The sequence below is a fragment of the Sapajus apella genome, unplaced genomic scaffold, assembly GCF_009761245.1.
Source record: "Sapajus apella isolate SASKATOON/1434 unplaced genomic scaffold, GSC_monkey_1.0 scaffold128, whole genome shotgun sequence".
Taxonomy (NCBI): Eukaryota; Metazoa; Chordata; class Mammalia; order Primates; family Cebidae; genus Sapajus; species Sapajus apella.
The window spans coordinates 1,727,426-1,744,970 of NW_022437068.1; the positions used below are offsets into that span (position 1 = coordinate 1,727,426).

Genomic DNA, 17,545 nt, shown 5'->3' on the forward strand with positions numbered 1-17,545 from the left:
AATAACAGGAATCAAAATCTACTCTGCTTCTAAAGTACAAAAAGGATTAGGAACAACAGCTGTGCTAATTCTTTTATAATAAAAAATCCAAAATTCTGACGACACAATCATAGCTCATTACAACCTCAAACTCCTGGGTTCAAGCAACCCTCCTGCCCCAGCCTCCTGAGTAGCTAGGACTGCAGGTACACACCACCAAGCTCAGCTAATTTTTATTTTTATTTTGTAGAGGTGGGGTTTCACTATATATAGCCCAGGCTGGTCTCAACTCCTCATCGCAAGTGATCTTCCCACCTAGCCAATTCTCACCTTTATTGTTCCCTCTAAGTATTACAGTGTTTATACAGGAACAAACCATTTAACAGAAGTAGCAGTAACTGGTATATTATTATATTATCAGGACTAATCATAATGGTAAAACCGAAATAATAAAATTTGTAGCTTATACATGACCTCCTCACAACAGTGGCAGGACAAGTATGCTGAAAGTGATTTGAGGTTTCGGTGAGATAAACTGTGCCTGAGGCAGCAGGTGTCTATTTGATGCAGAGAGAGCATAGTTATCTCTGATAAGCTTTTAATAAAGGATTTTCCAGGGTTTATCAACCAAACTGACACATGTGATTACTAATATATAAACAGAATACCAATGCTGTGAGCACCAACTAAGCAAGTCTAACATTAGTCCTTGGTTGGAACTGATTTTTTTAAAAAATCTTTTTAATGCCCTTGGCCTCAGAATCTAACTTGAGATTTTTTGTTTATTTTTAAGGTGGATTCTTACTATGCTGCCCCAGTTGGAGAGCAGTGGCTATTCACAGGCACAATCGTAGCTCCCTACAGCCTAGAACTTCTGAGCTCCAGTGATCCTTCTGCCTTAGTCTCTGGAGTAGCTGGGACAACAGGCACACACCGCCATGCCTGGCCTAACTTAAGAAATTCATTTCACCTATCATCAATACCAAATATAACTTTTTTTTTTTTTTTTTTTTACTTCTATATACTCTATTGGAAAGAAGGAAAAGGAAAAGGAAAGAAGGAAAGAGAGAGAGAGAAAACATGGAAACAAGTGACAATATAAATTTAACTTAGCAACTATTTCATTTTTGGTAGTCTACTGTCTGACAGTTTTAGCAATCCGGTTAATTACAAGAAAGCAAAGGCATGAAGAAAAATACCTACTCTTCCCCTCAAACAAAATCGTCTGGACCACGCCCTGGGAGAAGCATTCAGGTTGTTATTCTAGTCCAAAGCAATGAGAAATAAAGAAGAATAAAGAACAAAGGAAGTATTTAAGTGTATTCAGTTGTTATTAAAGATGAAGCAGAAAGCAAATTAAACCAACAGGACATAACCAAAAGCCAAGAAAAGAAAAAGCAGTTCAAAAACACTAGCTTTGGGCACTTTTACGTCTCCCTAAACACCTGCTTATTAAAGTCCTAGTACTCCACCCTTTCATTTCTAAATAAAATCACAAAAGTCTTCCAGAGAATCTGTAGTTCTCCATCACTGTTATTTTCTGTCCCACACCAAAGTGAACTCCTTAAACATCTTAGGCACTCATTCATTAAAAGCCTATTCAAATCTGATATGGGAAGAGTTCAAATGTTAACATTTTTTCAGGAAATTTTAGTTCTCCACTTGAATGATATACTAACCAGACTATTCAGCCAGTCTAAAGATATTATGGATATAAAAAACTGTTAAAACTCCAGAGACCTGAGAAAGTGCTGCAACATTCCTTGATCAGGTATGAAACCCAAAACTCTATGAAATAAATACCAACCTCACCCCATTAACTGACTGACATTACCACTCCCAAGGGGCCCTATTACCTCAATCATCCTGCTGTCCACAGGCAGGGTGGTGCTGACCATGTGGACATTAGGTGTAGACGTCGACCTCTGCCTCTGGGAGAGGGAACCTTCAGATGAGGGACTGGAGGTGTTAAAGGTGAAGGCGTGAGGTGTAGAATATCTGTGCTGAGAACTAGGCAAGGAGGAGAAAGAAAATTCCATGATTGGCACTTAGGCTTTCATACTGGTAAAGTCCTTTAACTACCTACTTGAGTAAGATGCTTAAGGGCAAACTCTACCTCGTACAACCTTTGACAGAATGTTTGATTGTTTCAAATATGTGGCATCTAAAAATTATCTTAAGCCTAGGTGCTTTTGCATACAAAATTTCGAACAGGATATAATATATGCATTGGAAATTCAATGAAAGGAGAATGCACTGTAAGTTTTCCTTTTTTAAATAAAGCACCACTCCGAATACTCCAAATTTTTACATCACCAGGAAAGAACAGATTAACATTTGCCAACCACACTACCACCTATTAAGCTAGTTGGAACTAGCCCAGTTTAATTTAGAAGACTAAATTTGAGAACTTTAAGATTTTAAACAGATGGGTAGACATGCTGAGCATGTCTGCAAAAAGGCCAGGATTTTACTGTTTGTCCTTTCCTACTACAACCAGCAATCAAAGTAAATTAATGGGAATTCTGTTATTAGATGGAAATACCTAAATATGAAATTAATCACTGGCCTCTTCCAGCCAACACCACCCACCCACCAACCAAACTAGGAACACGCATTAAGAAGTATAACGTTTTCATTATTTGCTCTAAAGATTAGTTTGAGGTTTGTTCAGATTCGGGTAATACCCATGTAGGAATTAAACGGATAAAAGGCCAGCTTTTCTAAGGGAAATTGTTCTATTGTCTTGAAAAATTGGCTTCCCACATAATTCTCTGTTTATGACTTTAGAGGCCTGGTTTCTTCTAATCTTCAGAGGTAATTACAAACTGTTGGTCAGACTTGCTTTTCAAATTATCAAGAAAAAAGCCACACACCAATATATATCCAGATATATACAAATTCCTTATTCTAAGATATGCTGCCTTTACCATTTCCATGGTAGTTTCATATTAAATTATCTGATTATGCACACATTAAAGTGTGTGTGTGAGAGAGAGAGAGATAAAGAGAGAGACAGAGAGAGAGACACAGAGAGAGAGGGAGAGAGAGACAGAGAGATTGATTTTTAGGAGGGGGATGGAGTCTTGCTCTATCACCCAGGCTGGAGTGCTGTGGCATAATCTCGGCTCACTGCCTACTGGGTCCAAGTCATTCTCCTGCTTTAGCTTCCCAAGTAGCTGGGCCAACAGCTGCGTATCACCACAGCCACCAAGTTTTTTGTATTTTTAGTAGAGATGGAGTTTCACCATGTTGGCCACACTACTCTGGAACTCCTGACCTCAAGTGATCCACCCACCTCAGCCTCCCTAAGTGCTGAGATTACAGGTGTGAGCTACCACCCCTGGCCTAAAGTAAAATATTTTGGACGTAGATTTTACTTTAAGCTTCAAATTCATATGTAAAACTGAGCAATATGTGAACTCAACAAAACTGATTGTAAAGCTGGAAAACAGAGTAAAGAAAGACAAGTTACAGGAAAACTCTGAGACACAGCAGAAACAATATGCTGAAAATCAAATTGTTTTCTAAGACACTAGTCTATTTAAATACATGGTTTTAGCAAATGCAAGGCCATAATATGCATTTTACTGTTAAGGGTTTTATTTTTACTTGAATCTCTATATTAAGTTTTGGGACCCTTTCCATCGAGGTTGAACTCAGTATACATTGAGGAAAGCACTTTAAAATGTAATGGCATATTAAGGAATATGCTATCACAGAAGAAGCTATAGCCAGTCACTTTCCAGAATGTAAGACCTACAGGTCCACATAGAGAAACTTCTACATTTTGCCGTACCACCAATATCAAGTTCCACAGAAACAGCAAGGGGTTTCCACATTGAGAGGAGGGAATGTGAACAAACTCTTGTTTTTTGTCTTTGTGCTTCTAACCCCCGCCCCCTGCCACCCACCAATAACTTTCTAAGAGAAAAGCTATAGGTAAAAAATTACCTAACAGGTATCCGGGTAACAGACTCTCGCATACGACGCATAGTCAAAGAAGGTAGTGCTGGGACTCCACTATCACCAACAGTGGAATTTGGAAACAATCTAAATGAAAACAGGGAAAGACTGGTTTTTAGAGCTACAGTAATCTTACAGAGACAATTAGCATGCCTTGCTTTTGGAACCTCATAGCTATTCAAACTGAACTTTCCCCAGTCACATTTTCCTCAACTGTTTTACGTTACCTAGAGTAAAAGGAACAACATTACAATAACTGGGTTTGAATGATTATTAAATGTGAATAATACTGACCTGCCAATAAACATCATCTCCAGTGTGCATTTCTTTTTCTTTTTTTTGAGATGGAGTCTTGCTCTGTTGCCCAGGCTGGAGTGCAGTGGCGCATACTCGGCTCACTGCAACCTCGGCCTCCCAGGTTCTCCTGGTTCAGCCTCCCAAGTACCTGGGATTACAGGTACACACCACCACATCCAGCTAAGTTTTGTATTTTTTTTTTTTGAGACGGAGTTTCGCTCTTGTTGCCCAGGCTGGAGTGCAATGGCGCGATCTCGGCTCACCGCAACCTCCGCCTCCTGGGTTCAGGCAATTCTCCTGCCTCAGCCTCCTGAGTAGCTGGGATTACAGGCACGTGCCACCATGCCCAGCTGATTTTTTTGTAGTTTTAGTAGAGACGGGGTTTCACCGTGTTGACCAGGATGGTTTCTCGATCTCTTGACCTCGTGATCCACCCGCCTCGGCCTCCCAAAGTGCTGGGATTACAGGCGTGAGCCACCGCGCCCGGCCTAATTTTTGTATTTTTAGTAGAGATGGGGTTTCACTATGTTGGCCAAGCTGGTCTTGAACTCCTGACCTCAGCTGATCCACCCACCTCAGCCTCCCTAAGTGCTAGGATCACAGGCATGAGTCACCATGCCCGCCCCAGTGTGCATTTCTAGGAAATACTGGTCCTATGTCTAGCTGTATCAAAATAATGTTTTTCAGACTACACAGCATTTTACAAACTATGTCACATAGTGCTTTTCCGGAAACGTTTCATCTTGGAAATACATAGATAAAAAGAGTAAAATAGGAGGAATAAATCATAGAAAAGTGAGTAATTCAGCACCTTCTTTCCATGAGCTGGTTACTTGTGCTTAGTAAATTTCACAGGTTATGTCAGCAAGCCTCACAAAAACAATGCAAGGAAGGTAATATCCCCTTTATTCAGACGCGTGAATGAAAATTCAGATGTGAGGCCGGGCGCGGTGGCTCACGCCTGTAATCCCAGCACTTTGGGAGGCCGAGGCGGGTGGATCACGAGGTCAAGAGATCGAGACCATCCTGGTCAACATGGTGAAACCCCGTCTCTACTAAAAATACAAAAAATCAGCTGGGCATGGTGGCGCGTGCCTGTAATCCCAGCTACTCAGGAGGCTGAGGCAGGAGAATTGCCTGAACCCACGAGGCGGAGGTTGCGGTGAGCCGAGATCGCGCCATTGCACTCCAGCCTGGGTAACAAGAGCGAAACTCCGTCTCAAAAAAAAAAAAAAAAAAAAAAAGAAAGAAAATTCAGATGTGGTTATGGTTAATGACAACACTGAGATTTTGATACATGTCTGTTGGACTCAAAAGCTTGTGCTGCTGGGTGCGGTAGCTCATGCCGGTAACCGCAACACTTTGGAAGGCCAAGGTGGACAGATTGCTTGAGCTCAGGAGTTTGAGAACAGCCTGTGCAACACGACGAAACCCTGTCTCTACAAAAAATACAAAAGTTAGCTAGGCATGGTGAAATACACCGGTAGTCTCAGCTACTAAGGAGACTGAGGTAAGAGGATTACTTGAACCCAAGAGGTCAAGGCTATAGTGAGCTATGATCATGCCACTGGAGTGAGACCCTGTTCTTTCTTTTTTTTTTTTTAAGGACAAAAATAAGACAAATAAAAAAAGGTTGTGCCTGCCATTTGTGCTACTCAAGCTCTCATTACAAAATCAATATGTGAGTAACCACGAAAGCAAAAAAGATGTTTCCATCACGGTCTCATAACACTCCCTTGGTTTCTCTAGTACTGTCAAAAAGGACAAAACTTTAAATTTTTCGTATTCCTGGTGACAGTTTTTAAAAGGCAGTTTGGACCATGTACTTTAAATTCCTTAATAAAATAATATTTTGTCTATATGAAATATATTGTGTCCTGACAGGAACAAGAATCTTTCAAGATTTTACATTCAAACAATTTTAAGTCCAAACAACTAAGTTTTCTCCGGTTTGGAGTTAATAGCATCAACTGTGCTTTCTGCTCCTTCTCAATGTTAAAGGTTTGTTCAGCATAAGCAACAAAATACAGAGCAGTGTCTACTAGCAAACTAGCAGATGATACAATTAAGAGAGAAAAGCAAAAAATCTCATTTTCATATCCTTTTGTTCTTTTCCTTACTGAATCACAGTCACAATATGTCAATCTCAATTTGAGAGACAACAAGTCCTATTCCTACTGCTCATTTTGGAGTATTAATGCCACCAAACCTAGCTAGTTTCAGAATTATCTGTTTCTAAAGTAGATAGTTTCTGGATCGCAATTCAGTAAATGAATCTAGAATCCATACCTGTCAGTCAAAATCTACAGCAAAAACCCTTTAAAGTATTTATACTCCTTATCTCTCCATTACTTGAGAAAAGGAACAATGCCTTACAAGAGTTGTCTGATATTACTCCAGTCCACACACATAGTAGGTACTTTGGTGCTACAGTGCTCATGAAATTTGTAGCCACAAGTCTGACATCGAAATCCATTGAGCAGGAATTTCTGACAGATGTCACAGAAGGCAAGCTTCAGGAACGTCTTCCGAGCCTACAATAAGAACACAGGTGTAAATTATGCTGAATAAATAAAAGATGACAAAAGACAAAGTCATTTTCTTCCTTGGCCTGCAAGAGTTTTTGCAAAATGAATCATACTTCCAACATTTACGGAATTCATAATCACAAATTAAAGTATATCTCTGACTAAGGCAATGAAATCTAAATTGCCTTACTGTAAACAATGGCATAAAGAGCCTTAAACAATCCAAATACACACACACACACACACACACACACACACACACACACACACACACACGCCTATTACCTGAGAAATTTCTGTTAGGCTGGGCAAAGCCCTCAACATGCTAGAAAGAGAGATCTGTAACTTACAAAGTTGTGTGTTGTAAGGGGAACATGATCCAGGAAATCTACTTGAAGTTCTTCTCCAATCAAAGAGGCAGCATCAGTATTCCAATCTAAGCGTGCTTTTTTACTAAAAAGGATTTAAAAAAACAGGAAAGGGAAATGTTTAAACAAGGTAAGAGTTCAATACAAATAACTGCTACCATTTATCACATGCTATAAACACAACTCTATACAGCTTTATATAGCCATAAAACAATAATCTATTTAATTCATTCAACAAACCTATGAAATAGGTATTATTATTCCTATCTGAAAAAATAGGAAAACTGGGACTCTAAGAAGGTAACTTGCTGAAGGCCACACAGCAAAGTATAAAGGCCTATGTTGGAATCCAGGTCTGTTGAACTCCAAAGCCCATGTTCTTAGAATAAGGGTTTCTCTTTATTTATTTAAAACATTTTTTTTTGGTAGAGACAGAGCCTTGCTGTGTTGCCCAGGCTGGTCTTGAATTCCTGGCCTCAAGTGGTTCTCCTGCATCAGCCTCCCAAAATGCTGGGATTACAGGCATGAACCACCATGTCTGGCCATGATAAAGTTTTGTTTTTTTTTTTTTGGGACGGAGTTTCGCTCTTGTTACCCAGGCTGGAGTACAATGGCGCGATCTCGGCTCACCACAACCTCCGCCTCCTGGGTTCAGGCAATTCCCCTGCCTCAGCCTCCTGAGTAGCTGGGACCACAAGCACGCGCCACCATGCCCAGCTAATTTTTTGTAGTTTTAGTAGAGACGGGGTTTCACCGTGTTGACCAGGATGGTCTCGATCTCTTGACCTCGTGATCCACCCGCCTCGGCCTCCCAAAGTGCTGGGATTACAGGTGTGAGCCACCGCGCCCGGCGATAAAGTTTTATTTAAACAATGATATATAACAATCTCACGATAAAGTCAATATATTTTAAATTGAAATTTGTAACATTAAAATCTTTCAAAATCCCCAAATCCTGTCAAATGGATTATAAATATTGCTGCAGTACAAAATTGTCTTCAACAGTCTATTTCAATCTAGATAAATGGAAAGGAACCACAAATGAAATGTACTTTTCTATTAATTAATAAAAGACTCAAATCTGTAGTTGTAGGGTCTGTAAGTTAATGACAGACTTAACTGTCTTAAAATCTACTCTGAAACCACACCTTCTGTGCCTACAGTATAAATAAGATGAAAAAGAGATACATATAAAAATTAATGGCCAGTTCCATTCTCATGTCTTATCTAGTTAATCTGGCCCATTTTCCAAAGGAAGAATATTCTCAGGTAAAGAGAGAATAACATGTATAGCACCATTCAAGCCTCTCTATCATCTACCAGAAGACTAGTCAAGCCATTTTTCTCCCTATCCAACAGTAACTAATATACTCCTTAATATAAGTACCTACTTATGGGAAACTCTCTATAACTACAAAGGACTATTTTGCCCTTGTGAATACAGGGAGGAGAAGCCTTATTTTCTTATCAGTTTGCAGACTGATCCTAGTGACAATCTGCTGTCTGTCCTAGAGAGACCCCAGAGCAGCTCCTAGCAAGTGCAGCCTTGGATGAGAGGAGACCAAACCCTCCTTGTCTCAGAATCTCTCTAGTCCTTAAGGAGCACTATGAATTGGCTTAGGGACCCAACCTGGGCTACATTCAGCAAAAGTTAACATCTGCTTCAAAGATCTGCACATCAAAAAATGCCTCCTAAATTGAGAATTACGCTCACCCCTTTCAGTAGATTCATTCCCTGAGCTATTCCAACTCTTTGAAACATGAAAAATGTAAACTAAAGATGAATAACATAAGTGACATTTTGTAAGAAGAGGGTAAAAAAGAACCCTTTAAAGGTTTCCTTACATTTTAGGGGTGGAGGGAATAGTGGATAATGGATAACTATGGACAGCTCTGCAGCTTTGAGGTACTGCTCCTAGCCTTTGTGGGGATACCTCTATCTTACCACCACCATTAAGAATAGGATAAACTGCCGGGCGTGGTGGCTCACGCCTGTAATCCCAGCACTTTAGGAGGCCAAGGCGGGTGGATCACAAGATCAAGAGATCGAGAAACCATCCTGGTCAACACGGTGAAACCCCGTCTCTACTAAAACTACAAAAAATCAGCTGGGCATGGTGGCACGTGCCTGTAATCCCAGCTACTCAGGAGGCTGAGGCAGGAGAATTGCCTGAACCCAGGAGGCGGAGGTTGCAGTGAGCCGAGATCGCGCCATTGCACTCCAGCCTGGGCAACAAGAGCGAAACTCCGTCTCAAAAAAAAAAAAAAAAAAAAAGAATAGGATAAACTATGAATCTTCCCTGAAGCAGAAATGCTCCTGCATCTTTAAACAATCTACCAAATAGCAGGGATTACACATTTAACTGAATAAAAACAAATTAGTGAATGAGAAAAGTCAGTCTCTCAAGGATAGCATTCTTTATATATAATGGTGTACTTTCTGAGTATCTAGTCTATATAATGCATTACAGTAAACACAAAGAAAAATCTTTGTCTCAAAAAACATACCATCTAACATTACTGTTTCCATCCATGGAAACACTATCAATCTTTTTTTTTTTTTTTAATAGATGGGGTCTTCCCTGTTGCCCAAGCTGGAGTCCAGTGGCACAATCACAACTCAGTAGAGCTTCAAACTCCTGGGTTCAAGCAATCCTCTCATCTCAGGCTCTCGAACAGCTAGGGCTACAGGGCTGCACAACCATGCCTGGCTAATTTTTAAAAAATTTTTTGTGGAGATGGGCCCTCACTATGTGCCCAGGCTAGTCTTGAACTCCTGGCCTCAAGCAACCCTCTTGCCTCAGGTTCCCAAAGTGTTAAAATTACAGGCATGGCTATCATGCCCAGTTTAATGTGTATGTAACTTTTCAAGAGAATGTCTAAGCAATAATTTCAATTTCTTAATACCTTATTTTTCTCAATCATTTTATAAACAAAAGGTATAGAAACATACAATATTCCATAGGAAGCTAGTACCATTTAACAGAAACATAGCTATTTGAAGGTAGAAGATCCTTACTAGTCTGAAGTCAGTTGACTTTTGAGTTCTTACCCTTTATGTTCTTGGAGAAGTCTGAACACTGCACAGCACTCTGGTTGCAGGCCCCTCACCTTCAGCGCTTTCATAAGGCAGTCATGCAAGCTCATTCCATTTCGCACATTGACCTACAAACAAAGGACCACCTTTAGGACCAACACAGGCTGCAGCACCCCTTGGAAAAGTAAATACAGAAATAAATGCACCAGTCTGTAAAGGTGCGGGCAGATATATGACAGCATTGCTTGTTGATGGTGCATGCACACACACACATATATGAAACCACCTCAATGTCCAGCAATAGGTAGGCACTTGAATGAAGTGTGAGACATCTGTATTATGTCACTTTATGCAGCTACTATATTACCTTATAATGACCTGGTTGGAGAGGACTCTATATTAATTGGGAGAAAATACCCTTCAGAATAATACATAGAGTAAGATTATTTTAAAGATGAAGAGGCCAGGCGCGTGGCTCATGCCCATAATCCCAGCACTATGGGAGGTCAAGATGGGTGGATTATCTGAGGTCAGGAGTTCAAGACCAGCCTGGCCAACATGGTGAAACCCTGTCTCTACTAAAAACACAAAAATTAGCCGGGCATCATGGCGGCACCTGTAATCTCAACTACTTGGGAGGCTGAGGCAGGAGAATTGCTGGAACCCAGGAGGCAGAGATTGCAGTGAGCTGAGATCGCACCACTGCACTCTAGCCTGGGTGACAACAGCAAAGGCTCTGTCTCCAAAAAAAAAAAAAAAAGGTGAAGAAATCTGTATATGTTATTCGAGTGTGGAAAGATTTACACTTAGCTGTTTATATCAAGACACAGTGGTTAAGAAAGATAAAATAAGCTTTCCCTTTATACATCTCTAATTTTTGTGATTAGAATGTACACACATGGATGTTCACTAGATTCATTAGAGAGGAAATAAACTAATCTATAAACAAACATGAGTTTTTATGATCAAATTGTACTTCAGCCTATTTTCAACAAAAATGACTGATCATTCTAATAAAAATTCCATCTCACATACACTTAACACTAGTTAAGACAAAGCAGGAAGTGGAAGAAATAGAACGCCTGCCTTGCTGTAGGGACAAACACCAATCTTAGTTTAAATATATGTGCACACCATACCAAGTAGTCTTACTGGCACATACTTCTCTGTATTTCCCTGTACTCAACCCTCAAAAAGCCAGGCAGGTACTCAGAACCCTACTGGGAAGTGTGAGTGCCCAGGATACTCATAATTAATGTCAGCTATAAGAAAAAAATTGAACTATCAGGCCAGGCATGGTGGCTCATGCTTGTAATCCCAGCACTTTGGGTGGCCGAAGCAGGTGGATCATGAGGTCAGGAGCTCAAGACCAGCCTGGCCAACACAGTCAAACCCCGTCTCTACCAAAAAAAAAAAACAAAAATTAGCTGAGCATGGTGGTGGGTGCCTGTAATCCCAGCTATGCAGGAGGCTGAGGCAAGAGAATCACTTGAACCCAGGAGGCGGAGGTTGCGGTGAATCAAGATCGTGGCACTGCATTCCAGCCTGGGTGACAGAGCTAGACTCTGTTTCAAAAAAAAAAAAAAAAATTGAACTAAATTTTAAAGAGTTTTGATAAAAAGCCCTCCATGTTTTAACTTTAAAGCCAAGAAAGTTAACCAAAAGTAAGGCAACTAGAGTCAGTATGGCCAGCAAGGATGGCCAAACATAGATTTGCATTGCTTGTGAACTGCCTATAGCAAGTTTCCTCCTCTGAGTTGACAGCAGCCATCCCAGCCCCTCCCAACGTGGGGAGGGGTAAGGAAGCAAAGCAGGGCTCCAACAGGCCCAACGTGTTCTTAATCTTGGCTTTTACTATAGCCACCTCAATGCCAATCCAGCCAACCTTCTCTGGCTGATTTACAACAGAAAAAGGTCTTAAGAAACGACATAGGTATCTGGGCCCAACTAGTTACCAAGTCCCAAACCAGGGAACAGTATTTGGATGCAATGCAGAGAAAACAATCTGGCAAAGAGGGGAGTGCATGTGAGCCTAAGGGATTTGAACATCAGAGGGGCAACATAAGTTTTTCACAAGGCTTTACTTTGCTATTACCAGGGACTGATGGGGACTTATCTACCTAGTAATCATTCTTTGAAGCCCAAAGATGGACTCCACATTGAGAGTACAGTATAGAAGAATCTGAACTTGTAACAGGTAAATTCAGAAGGTGATGGGAGTAGGGGAGGAATATTCTCCAGGAGGATCAATCATCTGGGGGAAAAGAAAAGGTTTTCCAAACAAAAAAACGTTCCTTTGGAGTCTCTGATAGCCTCCTTAGCTACTGATGGTTTTCCTCTCCTTCAGAGACGTGGAAGAAAGGAAATGTCGTGAACAACAGGGTAAGAGGAAACCAACTGATTCTTTGAATAGATAAAAATTGATCACAGGAAACCTCTGAGGAAAATAAATGGGGATACAGGAGCAGGAGTCACCCAATACTTTTGGCTCATATGAATGTTTCACCTATTTAAAAATAAATAAAATCAACAATCTTTAAAAGTTTCTTGTACACACCAAAATAGTTCAGACAAATTATATCTGGGATTTGTGTCAAAACATTTGGAAAGGAGTGGGTGAAAACATAGATTAAGCAGGACTGCCATGGTTAGCTAAGTGTTTAAAGTGGATAATGGGTATATCAGATTTGTTATTCTCTCCACGTGTGTGTGGAGTGTAAAATATATATTACATACACTGAGACAGGGTCTTGCTCTGTCATCTAGGCTGGAATACAATGGCATGATCATGACTCACACAGCCTTGACACCTCAGTTCAAGAGATCCTCCTGCCTCAATTGGGACCACAGGTGGCCAGCACCAAACTTGGCTAATTTTTTTTTTGTAGAGACAAGATCTCACTATATTGCCCAGGCTGGTCTCAAACTCCTGGGCTCAAGCAATTCTTCCACCTCAGTTTCTCAAAGTGCTGTGATTACAGGGACAAGCCTCTGCACCCAGACTGTATACATTTTTTAATGTTCCAAATTAAGTTTATTTTAAAAGTTTCTTGAAGCAGTGATACCGTGAGAAAGATCCCACCAACTTCCAGCTTTTCAGAAACAAAACAAGTAAGCTATACTGATCTGAACTATGAAGACACTAAGAATGAGGAAAATTATGAGCAATAAACATACACTAACAGAATCATGACCTGCATCAAATACTGTATAGCAATGTTTTCTAAGCACTAAAGTGATATCTGTTATATTATCAGTCTTCATTAAGCCATACTTCAAACTGGACAGTTCTTTAAATATCGTCTAATCCAGTCAGGTTCCCAAATGTAGACAGCATTAGAATCCTCAGAGAAGCTTGTGAAAATACAGATTCCATCTCCCTGTCCAACACATCCAAGGATTCGGATTCAGTTAGTCTAGAATAAAGCCCATTCATACAGAATGAATCTGTAGTTTAACCTGCTGGTCAGGTGATTTTAATAGTAGTGGTCTGCAGCTCCAGTCAATCACTCATCTAATAATAACTAGAAGCAGTAGCAGCAGCAGCAAGAGCAACAGTAACATGAGGAAGTCAAAGAGGCACACGTGTTTAGAAAATAAAAATTACAAGAAAACACTCAAAAAAACCGACTATCACATCTAAAATTATTTAAATCATATACACGTCCGCTGTCTCATTCTCCTCTTTACAACTCTCCACGGATACATGCTAAAATCAGTTAAATAATTTCTAGAACCCACTGAGTGATTATGAGAGTCATTCTGGGTTCAGAAAGTGAAGTGACCTGGTGAGGAGGAAAAAAGGCTGACTGATGGTGCTGGCCTAGCTAAGGGACTCTTCCTCTACCACTTTCCTGAATCTAGGTGCCTAGTGAAAGATGCTAGTTCTTCCACAGTTAGATGGTCAATCTTTAGCCAAAGTAACAGGCAAAACTAACCTAGGCTATAACCTTCTCATAAGCTGTAGGAGAAGTCAAGCTTGGTTTTCAACCACCAGCTGTGCTCAAATAAAGGGGATCAAGGACTACATAGATGTATAAAAAGCTAAGAAATAATCATAGCTACCATCTTACTTATGAATCAGCCACTGTACTAAGCACAAGCTTCATTTCATAAAGATCAGTAAACAGGTTCAAAAAAGTACAGAACTTGTCTAAATGATACAGCTAATAAAAGACAATGCAAATATTTAAATTGGGGTCTGCTTGTTTTAAAGATTCATTCACTTAATCACTATGCCAAATTAAGTTTTCCAGCCTTCTGGGCAAAATGGTAGCAGATGGGGATGGAGAAGACAGTTTCAATAACACTCTGAAGAAGACAACAATGACCAAATGGTCTTCAGCTTTGCGTAACACACACTTCCTATCTGACGTCTCAATTTAAGGTCAGAAAGAAAATTAATGAGAAATGGTAGATAAAATCACTTTGCAAATGAAAGACCATTGCTCAGATACAGGAGATTATTACTATTTATTTTGCCAGCTATGACATTTTCATTTTTAGGAAGGGGGACAAAGATAAACTCACTCAAATTTTTATTGGTCTTTTGAGTTTTGCCTTTAGTTCAAAATGCACCCCGGTATCTAACACTACACTTGGGAAACTCCTTAGGTTCACAAAAAAGGTATAAAACATTTATTAACAAATTGGGAAGAGTAAAACTGTTAGAGGCAAACAGAGAAAATTCTGTACTGGGGTTCCCAACCTCACGAACTTGCTTCATCTGAGTATACAGAATAAACACAATGCACTGATTTTACACAAAGAACAGAGGGTGGGAAAGGAAGAGGCATGGAAGTTTTGAACTCAAGTTTTCTCAAATGTTCCACCAAGCAAAACCAGTACAGTACAGTTTCACTTTTCTGTTTTGGCCAGGTGGTTATCTTTGTTTTATCCATAATGGCAGAAATTTTTTTTTTCCTTTGAGACAGTGGCTCTCAGTCACCCAGGCTGGAGTGAAGTGGTGCAATCTCAGCTCACTGCAACCTTTGCTTCCTGGGCTCAAGCCATCCTCCCACCTCAGCCTCCCAAGTGGCTAGGACTACAGACACATGCCACCATGCCTGGCTACTTTTTTGTTGTTATTTCTTTTTTTAGAGCCTCGCTTTTCACTCAGGCTGGAGTACAGTGGCGCAATCCCAGCTCACTGCAACCCCTGACTCTCGTGTTCAAGTGATTCTTCTGCCTCAGCCTCCCAAGTAGCTGGGATTACAGATGCACAACATCTTGCCTAATTTTTGTATTTTTAGTAGAGATGGGGTTTCACCACATTGGCCAGGCCCATCTGACCTAGAGTAACGCGTTGGCCTTGGCCTCCCAAAGTGCTGGAATTACAAGCATGAGCCACCATGCCTGGCCTGCATTTTAAATTTTTTTGTAGAGACAGGGTTTGCCATGTTGCCCAGACTGGTCTGGAACTCCTGAGCTCAAGCAATCTGCCCATCTTGGCATCCCAAAGTGCTGAGATTACAGGCGTGAATCACCATGCCCAGCCAGAAAACTTTTTTGTGTACTAAATTCTTAGAAAAATTGCAGTTCTGTATCAGGTTGGGTGCAGTGGCTCAGGTTGGTAATCCCAACACTTTGGGAGGCTGAGGCAGGCAGATTACCTGAGGTCAGGAGTCTGAGACCAGCCTGGTCAACATGGTGAAACCCCATCTCTACCAAAAATACAAAAAAATCAGCCAGGCACCACATGGTGGCGTGTGCCTGTAGTCTCAGCTACTTGGGAGGCTGAGGCAGGAGAACTGCTTCAACCCAGGAGGCAGAGGTTGCAATGAGCTAAGATTGCGCCACTGCACTCCAGCCTGGATGACAGAGTGAGAATCTGTCTCAAAAAAAAAAAGAAATTTTGTGTCAGAAAGCCTAGTGGCAATATCCTGCCATGATGCTGCGATACAAAAATAAACTATGCAAAACTAACTGGCCGGTGTAAATGCCCTGAAAAAGAAGATTCTATGATTTATATGTTCCCTCCAGACTTGCCCTGGGCCTATGAAATATACAAAAATAATTTTTTCTATGCAATTTTACTTTCTTCTTTATATTTGATTATAATATTCAAAAAACTTTAGGTGAATATTTTAATAGAAGAAATAAAATGTCTTCAAAAATATAGTTGGAAAGGCCTAGGGACTTTTCAAAGAAAAGACTTTATACCCATAAGATATACAACTTGTTTGGATGAAGTGGTACAAAGGAAGACATTCCAGGCAAGAGTAACAGAAGGAAGGCTAAGAGGTGGGGAAAAAATAGGGGGTGTGGAAGGAACAGCAATATAAAGAAATAAAAATCTGCAGTTAGAAAAAAACAATTAATAAAGACCCTAAATAACAATGAATATTTTGCCTGTCTATAAGTTGAACAACATGATCCTTAATGTGTTCCATAGGCAGATAAATAGCTAAATTTCCTAAGTAGAATTTTCACATACCACTGTTCTTTGCTTGTTCGGCAAGAAAACACGGATAGTGTTGCTTGTCTTCGAAGGATCTGTGAGTTTGCCATCATCTGATGCCCGGCGCTGATAGCCAAACTGCTGAACTATTGTAGGAGAGATGCAGCTGGAGCCATCAAACACGGCATCTTTGAGTCCAAAACCATTGCTGATCGTCTTCCAAGCTCCCTGTATGTGCTCCATTGATGCAGCTTAAACAATTCTTAAACCTGGTAAGAAACACAAATAACTGTAACTCTAGAAACAAAAGTATTTAACCCAAGAATATAATATATAAAGAGTAATCATGAAAACAGCACTACGTGGTTTTTAATAAGTCCTTCTGCTTAAATAATCAGCATTTCTTTAATAGTCTATTTCCATAAAATATTTCACAGATGAGGGAAATGGGACCAGCAGTTAAAAGATTTAACAAGGGACCAGGCACAGGCTCATGCCCATAATCCCAGCACTTTGGGAGGCTGAGGCCAGCGCATCACTTGAGGGCAGGAGTTGGAGACCAGCCAGGTTAACATGGTAAAACCTCGTCTCTACTAAAAATACAAAAATAGCCAGGCATGGTGGTAGGTGCCTGTCATCCCAACTACTGGAGAGGCTGACGTAGGAGAATCACTTGAACCCAGGAGGCAGAGGTTGCAGTGAGCTCATATCGCATCACTGTACTCCAGGCTGGGCAACAAGAGCGAGACTCAACAAAAAAAAAGCCAACCTGGAACATGAGCCCAGGTCTCAAGACTTCTAGTCTAATAGTTTTTCGATTACATTTCCTTTCTTCCTGAGCAACTACCCTTGAGTGTGAGCAACACATTAGTACTGTAAGAAATAACTACAAAAAAGTGTAAGTCATAATTTATGACTTCAAGGAAGAAAAACTAATACTTCTAGGATGTATTTTAGACACTTTATAATT

The 17,545-nt window shown here is 40.4% G+C and overlaps 1 protein-coding gene across 11 annotated transcripts in view; it reads right to left on the minus strand.

Moving 5' to 3' along the window:
- The window catches only part of RAF1 (Raf-1 proto-oncogene, serine/threonine kinase), an 88,300-nt gene that overhangs the window by 17,756 nt on the left and 52,999 nt on the right, over positions 1 to 17,545 (minus strand). For 4 of the 11 annotated variants that reach the window (XM_032262265.1, XM_032262266.1, XM_032262267.1 and 1 more), the window contains 7 exons: positions 16,612 to 16,844; positions 10,191 to 10,303; positions 7,121 to 7,223; positions 6,619 to 6,776; positions 3,934 to 4,032; positions 1,836 to 1,989; positions 1,183 to 1,242 (listed from right to left, as the gene is read on the minus strand). In XM_032262265.1, the coding sequence (XP_032118156.1) occupies positions 1,183 to 1,242; positions 1,836 to 1,989; positions 3,934 to 4,032; positions 6,619 to 6,776; positions 7,121 to 7,223; positions 10,191 to 10,303; positions 16,612 to 16,818 (894 nt within the window). In that variant the 5' untranslated portion in view covers positions 16,819 to 16,844. The remainder of the gene's footprint in view (positions 1 to 1,182; positions 1,243 to 1,835; positions 1,990 to 3,933; positions 4,033 to 6,618; positions 6,777 to 7,120; positions 7,224 to 10,190; positions 10,304 to 16,611; positions 16,845 to 17,545) is intronic. The other 7 variants (XM_032262268.1, XM_032262272.1, XM_032262269.1 and 4 more) reach the window with 7 other exon arrangements.